The sequence below is a fragment of the Macrobrachium nipponense genome, chromosome 12 (genome assembly GCF_015104395.2).
Source record: "Macrobrachium nipponense isolate FS-2020 chromosome 12, ASM1510439v2, whole genome shotgun sequence".
In the NCBI taxonomy this organism is placed as follows: Eukaryota; Metazoa; Arthropoda; class Malacostraca; order Decapoda; family Palaemonidae; genus Macrobrachium; species Macrobrachium nipponense.
Genome location: NC_087205.1, coordinates 91,797,322 through 91,810,372, shown reverse-complemented (window position 1 = coordinate 91,810,372; position 13,051 = coordinate 91,797,322). Strand labels below are relative to the sequence as shown.

The following is a 13,051-nucleotide window of genomic DNA, read 5'->3' as shown; positions in this document are numbered from 1 at the left end:
TTTCGAAGTCTTGCCTTGGTTCTCAGAGTGTAGGACATCAAGAACCAATTAGCTTTCAAACTTCTCATAAAGAACCTAATATACCCAAAGAACAAGTGGGCGCTTACAGAACCAGTCGTAAAATCTTTAGACTAGCAAACTCCACATTCTTCTGTCAACGAATTTCCAGTTGCGTTCCTTTGCGAGACTTTAACATAGTTATATAAATTGCGATCTAGATCTATAGTTCAACTTTGCTCATAAACGAGACAGTAGCGCCAGTGACTTCAGAACGTTTTCTTTGATGTCCTGGAACTTTTTGAATCTGTCTCGTCTATACTAGGTTATTTTTCCATCTGTCCACCCGCCTGTGATGTTTGCGTATGGTAATGTACCGGGCTTTAGATAGGTACATTCAGCTTACACTCAACAATAAAAACAATATCCTATTTCGAATATTAACGGTGTAATTCGCATACAGTACATTATTAAAACACTTTTCAGTTGCAAACGTACACCCAGATATCCTTTTATTTACTTAAAACTTACATATAACGTAACTATCTAAAGCCCGGAACGCAGTGTTACCATACGCAAACACCACAGGCGGGTGGACAGATGAAAAAAACAGAGTATAGTCTGGCAAATCGTGAAATCTGTATTTAAGAAGCCATAACCTCAACTGCGTAATGGCCCCGTTTGGGCATATTAAACCTTGTATTTGAATACACTTTTCTTGCCTATCTCCTGCAAGGTCATTTAGAAGCTTAAGGCTAAACAGATAAAAGGAAGTGGTTGCCTAGATAATAAAAAAGAAAAAAAAACCAGTTCCAGCTCTTGGCGAGATCCCACAAGTGGAGCATGTTGATCTGATTCTGTTCAGCATATGTCTCAGCCACCAGTGGTAATGAATAGTGTTCGGTTATATCTGGAGGGTAGATGAACAGTATAGAGGTGAGAATATTTTTAAAAGTGTGTTCTCATTTCGTTTTTCCCTAAAAGAGGGCATGTTTCCACAAAGAAAACGACACAAAGATCATACCACGTTGATATTTTTGGATTTCATTCCTTACACCGTTGGATGGACGAACGGTCTCCCTAAAGGATGTTTGGCAATTAGAACCTCAAATCCTACAAAATGTTCCTTGTAATTTTAATAACTGCTTTACATTTATTTATTCATTTATTTGTTCATTCATCTTTTTTATCAAATAACTGATCTCCTCTTTCTGTATTTCCTTTTTTCTCATGTGATTTTGGTTTCAAATGAATACCGTATTCTTTGGAAGCTTGAATTTCGAGTCAGTGGCCCCTTTGGTGGGCTTGTTCCTTACGAATAGGTGGGGGTCTTCATCTTCTGAATAATAATAATAATAATAATAATAAATAATAATAATAATAATAATAATAATAATCTATGATCCTTCTTTAACCATTTCATACACCTATACAGAAATTCCATCTGTACCCCCTCGCATCAAACCTGCAAAGTATCAAGTCCATATATCCTGGACTTCACTCTCTTTGGATACCGTTCTACCTGTGCTTTATTTGTTTTGAGATCCATTTGCTCATTAAAAACATTTCTCTGCATTTACTTCCTCAGGGAAAAACTTCTTGAAATGCTCGCCAAGATTCGCCCCTGTTTCGTTTCGATAATTTTTTCGAACTTATACATAATGTATATATTTCTTTGTGCATGTATGTACTTTTACATACTTAAGTGCTCGCGTCTGCGTATGGAAGTATGATCGATCGATAAGGCTCAGTAATTCATAGCATTCTGCACTCAAGTGATTACGAATAAAATGGAAACCAGGCGAAGGACATAATTCATTCTTAAGAGCATTTATACTTTAGGATCTGCTGCGCGCGAAGTATCTTGCTAGAAGCTTTGTTGCTAGACGTCAAGGCTGCCAACAGCGCTATTTTCATTTTTCTTCACTGCGCATGCGCGAAGACAGAAATGTTTTCTGCGCATTTATTTTGTCTATATACAGTGTGTGATGTTATATATATGTATGTATATATTTTATGTATATTTATATGTATGTAATACAATTTCTTTTCCGGAACATTCATACCAACCTCACTATCCATATTTGGTTTCGTGGTATCGTTTCCTACGACAATTGAAATGTTGAAAGACTCCTTCTGGCATAATATGACTGATGGATTTTGAAAGAAAACAGTTGTTTACCTTTTCATGCAACTATACAGACCACTCGAAAAGTTGCGAGGTCTCAGGCTTGTTAGCCCCGTATAGGTTGGTGGGCTGTCAGTGCATCCCAAGGCCCAAGTGATGCGCCGTTCTTCGTAGCAGCGTCCCTTCGTCCCCTAGCTGCAACTTCTTTTCATTCCTTTTACTGTACCTCCGTACATATTCTCTTCCATCTTGCTTTCATACCTCTCCTAGCAATGTTTCGCAGTGCAATTGGAAGGCTTTCCGCCTGTAAAACCTTTTTAACGTTAATTTTTCTTTTAGCGCTGAATGACCTCATCATAGGCCCCAGCGCTTGGCCCCAGGCCTAAATTCTATATTCCATTCCATAGGCCTATTAGGTACGTAGAATCATGAGATCGGTTCGAAAAGAGGCCCCAAAATCAAACCTAAATTCTATACGACATTCCATAGGCCTATTAATGGTAGAATGATGAGATCGGTTTCGAAAGGAGACACGAAAATCAGGCCTAAATTCTATGTTCCATTCCATAGGCCTATTAGGGTAGAATCGTGAGATCGGCTTGAAAGGAGAAGCCAAAATTAGGCCTAAATTCTATATTCCATTCCATAGGCCTATTGAATTCTATGTTCCATTCCAGAGGCCTATTAAGTACGGTAGAATCATGAGATAGGTTCGAAAGGAGACGCTAAAATTCATCAGTTGCGTATTAATTATATTTGAACGGGTCAGGCTTATAAAAAAAAGGGGGTGTAAAAGACTATGTACAAGAAGAACCTCCAGAGGAAACTCTTTAAGCAGCGACTGTCGCGTGTGAGATGATCGACCTCGCTGCTTCAAAGGCCCTGGCGTGGGCTGCTTTGACCATAGCCACTTCGGGGGTGTCCTGCACCACCAGGTTGGTGTCCACCGGAAGGTCGGAAGCGGCCACCTTGAATCCTGACGCAGGGGCGGCTGCGTACTTCCTCACCTGGACGTCTCCTTCGGGGTCGACGTAGGCGAAGCTGCCGGTGGTGCGCCCCAGGGAGTCTCTGGTCTCGACGCGGGTGTTGGGGCCTCCCCAGTGGCCGAAGGAGTACTGGCCGGCTTCGTCCTGGGCGTGGAACTGTCCTCCGACGAAGGGCGTGCCTATGGAGGGCATGGGCGGCTCGGGAGCTTGCAGGGGTTCTGGGGCTACTGCTACGGCCACGGGCGTTGCTACGGGAACTGCTGCTGCTGCCCTGACGACTGGAATGGGGGCGGCTGAAATCACGGGGGTAGCCGCCAGGGGGGTAACGGCGGGTGCCACAACTGCAGCAGACGATGATCTGACGGAGACGGATGGGTAAGGTGGGAGGGCGAATTTGACATCGGGCGCCGATATGCGGACGACGGCGGGGTCGTTATTCCCGAAGGTGTAGGCGGTCCAGGGCTGCCCTCCGATGCTGACTGGAGTCTGCACCACCGATAGGCCTAGGCAGCAGCCGGCCAGGAGGGATACGATCTGCGAAGAAAATGGAAACGAATTGATTCGTGTTTACATTTAGTGTATATATATATATATATATATATATTATATAATATATAATATATATATATTATAACAAAGGAACGAAGAGATTATAGGTAATTCCATTCAGTCATGTTGGAGTACCACCTAGATGGCTGCCTGCCTGCGTATCCTTCCTTACCAGTAGGTTCTTCATGTTCTCGGCCTATAACACGTCAGGATGATCCTCGCAAGAAGTTGTTGTGATGCTCAAGGGAAGATTCGGATTCTTTATATACACCGACTCTTCCTCAATCGTCTTCGCCCCTCCTCCTCCTCCTCCTCCTACTTCTCTTACTCCTCCTCCTCAACGAATAACCTTATCCTTTCATACGGTAATAGCAGAGGGTGACCCACCCTCTATACTCCACTGACAGAACCATCTGCCCTACGAGGACCTCCCTGCCCCCGCCCTCACCACGCCCTTCGTTGGACACGTTTTTACGTCGGAGATCCCTTCGGCGTTTCTGGGGATTCACCTCGCCGTGGACGACCTTCGTAGTCTCAATGCTACAAAAAAAACGACAAAAACAATGACTATAGTTTCGTAGAAATATTGGTGAATTGCTACAGGAGATACATTACGGACTACTATACGGGTTTCCAATTCCTTCATAAAGGAGAGAGAGAGAGAGAGTATTGTCATCATGTATGAAAGGGCTGACACCATATCTTCCACAGATATTCATTCATCTAATCATCTACGACGGTGAATGAAAAATAAATAAATAAAACGTAATTTAAACTTACAATACAAATTCTATATTCTCGTATTTATTAAGAGTTCATTTCGGTATTATGACATAGCACGATATATAAAATATAATGCCTGTCATATTTACGAATTGGATGAAAACAGCGACAAGATCAATAAAAGGGAATAAGCGACCATACGATAATTACACCGAAAGTGTACTGTTAGATTTCCCAAGTATTTCCAGAAGGGTATTCCAGGATTCCAAGCCTAGAATACGTCGAGAAGGAATTGACTTGGAAGGAATTGGTTCTCAGGTCTGATAAAAGAATTATATGTCCATGAATAACTATATATTCCTATATATATATATAATATATATATATATATATAATATAAATATATATAGGAATATATATATATACATATATACTCATACGCATACCTGGGATAGTTATGTATAATTGATTGTTTATGAATCTTGACATATATACACTTAGTACATTTGTGAGCGTGTACGTAAATGTATGTATACAGTTGAATATACATGCGTCTGTATATGCATGTGTGCGATCAGTGAGTTTCCTGCTTTGGGGTGGGGGGTGGGGGGGGGGGTACACACCCTGCCAGGAGGCCACGCCTAGGTCATCCAGTGACCTCGAGAAGCACCCACGCGGAGAGAGAGAGACAGACAGACAGACAGACAGTTCCACTATTCATTATAATGTGGTCTATATATGGTTTCTTTCTCCATAATACTTTTATTGACGTATTTTGTCCATTTTTATGCCTGGGTCGGTTTCAACTTGAATAGTATTTCTTTTGATATGTATATCCAGACTTCCTCTCTCTCTCTCTCTCTCTCTCTCTCTCTCTCTCTCTCTTCTCTCTCTGCACAACATCATATATATATATATATATATATATATATTATATATAGAATATATATGTGTGTGTGTGTGAATGGTGTGTGTGTGTGTGCGTGTGTGTGTGTGTGTGTGGTGTAATGTGTGTAATATATATATATATATATATATATATATATATATATATATATAGTTCCTTTTTCCAGCATACCACGAAAGTAAAAGTGCTATTGCCATTAGTCAAAGGAGGAAAATATCTTTCGATTCATAAAAACGTAATATATCCTGATTAGGAGTCCAGCCTTTGTATTACATTCATAAAATAATTTATTGATACGTTAATATGAGAATGTTTCATTTATTACTCAAATATATACATATATATATATATATATATATATATATATATATATATATATATATATATATATGTGTGTGTGAGTGTGTGACTTAATAATATTGATTCCTGCAAAGATTTTTCTGTCAATAAACTCTATACAGGGGTAATCTAAGTGGGATAGAACAGAAACACTCGCCAAATTCAATCGAAATTAGTATAAATACAAGCGGAAGTGAGGTATGGAGATAAACATCAAAATAAGAAATAATGCACATAATAATAATTATTATAATATCTAAAACCATTTAATTCAATTTCCAACATAATATCTAGCAATCCGGTAGGCTATTAGTTTTTCGTTACCGGAAATGAAATGGACAATAATAATAATAATAATAATAATAATAATAATAATAATAATAATAATAATAATAATAATAATAATAGTAATAATAATAATAATATCTAGCAACCCGGTATATATTTTTTCATTACCGGAAATGAAATCTCCATAGAAACAAATGTTGCACCAAGCGAGGACCCACCTGTGTGCCTATCGGCCTTATACACGGAAGACAGAGGGTCCCAAACCGGGAATATAGACTGTATTTTTGTTTGTTTATTTGTTGTGTGTAGAAATGTATATATGTAAATTTTTTTAAGTTTGGATTTCGCTTTACAGATTTAACGATGGCCGTAATGATTTAAATCAAATGCTCTCGGAAATTTAAACGTTTAGTTTACTAGACTGATATATTTGTATTATTATTATCTGTAAATAAGAGCAAATTACGCATTATTTAAATTGTCTTAATGCTCAGCATGAAAAGAATTTTATTTGCTATGGAAAGAGCAGTTAAAAATATCATTCACTAGACTTATACGCCCAAAAAAAGAATATATATATATATATATATATATATATATTATATATATATATATATATATATATATATATATATATAACTTTTTTGGGCGTATAAGTCTAGTGAATGATATTTTTAACTGCTCTTTCCATAGCAAATAAAATTCTTTTCATGCTGAGCATTAAGACAATTTAAATAATGCGTAATTTGCTCTTATTTACAGATAATAATAATACAAATATATCAGTCCAGTAAACTAAACGTTTAAATTTCCGAGAGCATTTGATTTTAACGTCACCCTAATGCAAATCAGATCGTCTCAATGAAGATATTGCATTTATCTGAATAACTTTTGCCCTGAAATAACAAATTAAAGTTTAAACATGGCCGTGGTTTCAGCCCATAAACCGACGATGACTATAAGTCAGCGTAGTGGAAGACTTGATCAATAGTTTCAAACAAAGTATATGAGACTCCCCATTCTAGATACATTGTGTTTTAAAGTTGAACGGAATCTATATATCGTTCATATTCGAGTGAAATCGAAAGCAGAAAACGAAAGGAAGTTCTCGTTTTCTATGAAGGCGGGACTCATTTAGCCAACGCCTAAACCAGTACAACTATATCCTATGGGTCTAAGGATTCAGTATACAGTAGCCCTGTATAATATGTATGTGTGTACATATAGTGTACTGTGCGTGCATTAAGCTACAAATTTCCTTTAATATCCAATTCGCTCTGCCTCGGAATTAATTATATTTTCGTATATGTTAACCGCGCAAAGCGATTTTTTGAGTTAATGATAATGTCGTCCTCTCGTGGATTCGAACCACCTCAACAGAGGACAAATCGTATAAATATATTTACACACACACACCACACACACACACACACACACACACACATATATATATATATATATATATATATATATATATATATATATATATATATATATATATATATATATATATATATAGAGAGAGAGAGAGAGAGAGAGAGAGAGAGAGAGAGAGAGAGAGAGAGAGAACTCTTCACCTTACATTTACACGAAATTACATTCCCGGAAGTTCAAGATTATTCGTTTATTCATACTTCTCAAAATTCTTCTGTCGAATTTACAGACAAACACGAACAGACAAATAGAGAGAGAGAGACAGACTCACAAACAGACAGACAGACAGGCGGACGATCCGTAGCAGAAAAAACCAAACCGCCTTGGCAGATCTCCCTCCCTTGGCAACTGATGGCCGCCCTTAGTACTATCGCGTTCACTTAGTTTCGTTTCTAACTTGTTTGAAAATAAGTAAGCTTAGTGAAACTAAACTAAAACTTCTTTGTAATTCGGGAGTGTGTCAGACGGAAATAAACAGGTATTCCTAGAAAGGTATTAAGGTACTATTATCTTGGAAGCATGAAACAGCAAGATCTTACCTTACAGACCTTACATCTTGTTCGGGTTGCCCCAGGTCCCTCAGTGCAACCTCCGGTATATTTTGCATCTTCCAATCTTGGATGGTCTGGGATGCAGCTTAGATATTTGTCGAGCTTATTTTTGAACACATCTACGCTCACTCCTGATATATTCCTCAGATGAGCTGGCAGCGCATTAAATAGACGCTGCATTGTCGATGCTGGTGCGTAGTGGATTAATGTCCTGTGTGCTTTCCTTATTTTTTCATGGTATAGTTTTGGACACTATTAATCTACCTCTGCTTGCTCTTTCTGATATTTTTAGCTCCATGATGTTTTCGGCAATTCCTTCTAACTGTTTCCATGCCTGAATTATCATGTAGCGTTCTCTTCTCCTTTCTAGACTATATGATTTTAAAAATTGTAGTCTTTCCCAGTAGTCAAGATCCTTAAATTCTTCTATTCTAGCTGTAAAGGACCTTTGTACACTCTCTTTTTATGCAATATCCTTTTGATAGTGTGGGTACCATATCATATTGGAATATTCAAGTGGACTACGAATATACGTTTTATAAAGCATAATCATGTGTTCAGCTTTTCTTGTTTTGAAGTGCCGTAACAACATTCCCATTTTTGCTTTACATTTGGCCAATAGAATTGCTATTTGATCATTGCATAACATGTTCCTATTCAACATCACACCAAGGTCTTTAACTGCTTCCTTATTTGTGATTGTCTCATTATTAGGTCCCCTATATGCATATAGCTTTCCTTCTCTATCCATAATTTATTGATTCAAATTTATCAAAGTTAAATACCATCCTATTTACCTCTGCCCATTCATATACTTTGTTAAGGTCTCTTTGTAGCACGTTCCTATCTTCATCACAAGTAATTCCTCTACTTATTCTTGTGTCATCGGCGAAACTACTCACTTCCGATTCCTTAACATTACTGTTTATGTCTGCAATCATAATAACAAACAACAATGCAGCTAGCACCGTACCTTGTGGCACACTGGATATAATCTTACCTTCATCCGATTTCTCATCGTTTGCAATAACTATCTGTTTTCTGTTGTGTAAAAATTCTTTAAACGTCCACTATATTATGTTTTCTAATTTTCTTCGCTAATATATTGTGATCTACCTTGTCAAAAGCTTTTGCAAAGTCTAGATAAACCACATCGGTTTCTTTTCTGTTTTTCATATTTTTGTATATGTTCTCACGGTGGACTAACAATTGGGTTTTTGTACTTTTTCCGGGTACGAAACCATGTTGTCCTAGATTAAACAAATTATTCTTTATTAATTGTTTCATAATATTTTTCTTCATTACCCTTTCATACACTTTCATACTATGTGATGTTAGACTCACAGGCCTATAATTACTTGCCTCTAGTCTTGATCCACTTTTGAAAGTAGGGGTAATATATGCTAATTTGTACTCATCATAAATCTTGCCTGTATCTACACTTTGCCTTAATAATATTGCAAGGGGCTTTGCAATAGCATGAACTACTTTCTTTAACAAAATAGCAGGGGCACCATCAGGCCCTGTTGCTGCTCCATTTTTAATTTCATTTATAGCCTGCACAATATCAGCTTCATTAATATCTATCTCTGACAAATATTCACTATTTTCATCCCTTATTTTTGTATCATTATCTTCATTATCAATTCTAGGAGTAAATTCTCTCTTATATCTTTCTGCCAATATGTTGCATATTTCCTTTTTTTTTCATTCGTTAATCTCCCTTCAATTCTTAGAGGGTCTATTTCTATTCTTCTTTTATTCATTTTTTTCGCATACGAGTACAATAGTTTCGGGTTTTGCTTGATATTTACTAGGGTTTTTTCTTCTAAGTCCTGTTTTTCATTTTCTTTTGATTGTATAATCTTTTGTTCTGCATTTTCTATCTTACTTTTTTTCTTTTGCAAGATCTTTTTTCCACTCTGATTTTCTGGAACAAGATCCTTCTGTCTCTTGGTATGCATGACTGATGTTTACTTTTCTTCTTCGGTATATATTTATCCACTATTTTCTCTAATATTTTATATAATATCTCCGTATTTACCTGTATATCATCACTTACAAAAATGTTATCCCAATCTTTGTTTAATTCATCATTTATTTCTGACCATTTTATATTTTTACTGTACAAATTGTATTTTCCATATCCTTCCCACTTTTTCATCTCTTGCCTATCTCTGTTTTCACTTGCTTTGGAATGGACTGTTAATTCTATGACATTATGGTCTGAAATACTCGCGTTATAAACTATTATTTCTTTAACATAATTCACCTCGTTCACAAGTACTAGGTCTAAAGTATTTTCCTTTCTTGTTGGCAGGTGATTTATTTGTTGAATGTTGTATTCTAGTAGCATATCTAATAGCTTTTCGAATTGCCTCTTATCTTCTGCACTACTATTACTCTCTTTTTTATATGTATAAATACAACCACAATCTCCTATTCGTTCTTTCCAATCTATGAAAGGAAAGTTAAAGTCTCCGGATAGGAGAATGACTAGTCCAGTCCTTGTGATTTCTACATATATCGTCCAATTTTTCTATTACTGCGTCAAACTCTTTAGTATTAGGGGGTCTATATATATATTACTATGTTCATTAATTTTTCATATTCAAATTCTACCGCTATTAGTTCACATTCTGAGTTACTATATTTCTCATATATTTTTCCTTGTTTTATTTATGTCTTCCCCATATATTGCGGCTCCCCCTTGCTTCCTATTTTTTCTATCTGATCTATAAGTTGGAACGTTTTTATTTGATCATCATTACCAGTCTCTTGGGAATACCAGGTTTCACTTATATTCATTATATCTATTTCCTTTTCAATTTGGGTTAGTTCTTCTAAGAACTCTATTTTTCTTTTTGAGTTACTCATAACTAAACCCTGCGCATTCATCACTATGATGGTTTGCGTGTTATCTCCTTCATTTAATATGGGTAATAATAAGGATTTTCCCATGTCTCTTTCTTGTTCTGGTATGTTATTATTTTCTTCATTTCCAGAAATTCTAGCATTAAGAAATCCAACTTTTCCAATGTATTTGATCTTCCTTCATTATTCATTTTGTGTATGAATCTGCAATTTTCTCCGTATCTGCACCATCCCCTAGCATTGTATATACAGTATTTGTCTCTTGAGCTGTATCTTGGAGCTGATGCTTGCAAATTCTTTGCTAACACTCCATAGCACGGTGATGGCTTGTTTTTTCCTTCACTTCATGTTCTTTGTTCCTCTCTTTATTTGTTTCTTTTCTATTTTGGATTTTATTATTTAATTGATTATTTAATTGATTTTGATTAACTTACATCCTTTTCCTTCTTTTAGGTTTTTGCATATGTTTGGATGTAGATCTCTGCATTCATCCTCATAGCCGTCTAGGTATGCACATTCACCATAGATTTCATAATTGTGACATACATTGGGATGTTTGTAGTAACATCTTTCACCGAATCTGCAATTCCCTCTTTACAAAAGGGTGCAGACTTTGTCTTTCTTTTCTATTTTTTCTATCTCTTTCCCATCAGTATACAGATCTGCGTGAAGCCTCTTCGGGATTTTATTTTGTGTCGTCATGTCGTAATTTATTTCTTCGTATGTATGCTGCTTGATTGCCTCATATGTAGTATAAATGAGTGTCTCTGCATCCATACTCTTGTCTTGCTCTTTGTTTTTCTTATTTTTTTTCTGTCATTTCAGTTTTGTTTTCTTCTCTTGGTGAATGGTGCAATCCGTGTTGGGGGTTCGTTGAGTTGCAAATTAGTTTTCTTTGTGATACAATATGAAGAGGCTATACAGTTGTGGAAGTTTTCTGCACAAGGAATCATTCATGACACACATTATATATATATATATATATATATATATATATATATATATATATATATATATATATATGCAGAAGCCAGGTACTATGTCGTACCTCTTAGTTAATGGGTTTACAATCCACAATGAAGTAAAATCCCTCTGTAGTGAACAAGACCACAGCTGATGGTCGAAAGCTTTAATCCTGTACAAGAAATATATATTTTCAACTACAGAAAGATTTTACTTCAGTGTGGATTGCATCACGATATATATATATAATATATATATATATATATATATATATATATATATATATATAGATATATATATATAAAATATATATATATATATACTGTGTGTGTGTGTGTGTGTGTATGTATGTATATATATTCTCTTTTTTTATAAAACCAACCGAAAATATGTTTACGTACATATAATATAATATATATATTATCTATAAAACCAACCGAAAATATGTATACGTACAGTGTGTGTGTGTGTGTGTGTTTGTGTGTCTTTGATAATACCAACCCATGATGCATTAGCAAGAAATGAAGATTATAGTAGCTCTATTTTCCTGTAGCCTTACCGACACGATTTAGGCTGAACTGAAGAGGACCACGTCAGCCTTGAATTGGCCAAAGGACGGAGTTATAAAAAAATCGGGAAGAAGAAGAAAAATTATATATATAAAAAAATCAGATCAAGTGATAACGAAATATTCCATTATGACCTTCACTTAACTAGGCCTACTGTCATGACTAACTTGTAGACCACATCGATGTAATTTTCTAATATATTTTACGAAGTCGCTCTTGGATGTTTTAAGTAAGTTGAGATTTGAGAATTTCTGGTGAAGCAACAGGTATAAAAAAAAAAGAGCCCGGAGCCTAATTATCTGGGTAACAGGGGCATCCTGTGATACCCACAACCTTGGTATACGCGATCCTGTGTAGCTGGGACACACCCAGAAAGGAACTCGTTTTCTACTGAACGCCACAATCACACCTTCCGGCTTCGAAAACCTTAGCGAATCTGATACAAATATATAAGTCATATATTATCCGTAAATTCTAAGCGAGTATGGCAATAAGAAACGTAAAGGATAATAAAACTAACGACTAAGTTGGTACTAGAGTATGACGACTCCGTCACCGAAGGGGTGCACGAAACCGTTGCTTAAGTCCAAGTCCTTAAGAACCTCTTCAAGGCCGATTCAAGGCTGCGTCTATCTCTCCTTGATGATCATCTCTAGCCCCCGCCGCCCCCCCCCACTCCCCACAAAAAAAAAAGTGGATCATCACTGGGTCTTTCAGCATTATAGTCCAGTTTTGGACACCCC

The 13,051-nt window shown here is 36.4% G+C and overlaps 1 protein-coding gene and 1 long non-coding RNA gene across 6 annotated transcripts in view; one reads left to right on the top strand and one right to left on the bottom strand.

Annotated features, from left to right (window-relative positions):
* LOC135224660 (uncharacterized) overlaps positions 1-13,051 on the top strand; it is a 49,533-nt gene that overhangs the window by 27,485 nt on the left and 8,997 nt on the right. The window contains exon 1 of one of the 5 annotated variants that reach the window (XR_010316802.1): positions 821-933. The exons of the other annotated variants lie outside the window; for them this stretch is intronic. This is a non-coding gene — a long non-coding RNA (uncharacterized LOC135224660). Of the gene's footprint in view, positions 1-820; positions 934-13,051 lie in introns of those variants that run through there. 5 annotated transcript variants of the gene reach the window in all.
* On the bottom strand, positions 2,857-3,985 carry LOC135225047 (cuticle protein 7-like). The gene is made up of 2 exons (XM_064264320.1): positions 3,833-3,985; positions 2,857-3,645 (listed from the first exon to the last, which is right to left on the bottom strand). Exons 1-2 carry the CDS (start codon positions 3,845-3,847, stop codon positions 2,956-2,958), a joined length of 705 nt encoding a protein of 234 aa, XP_064120390.1. The 5' UTR covers positions 3,848-3,985; the 3' UTR covers positions 2,857-2,955.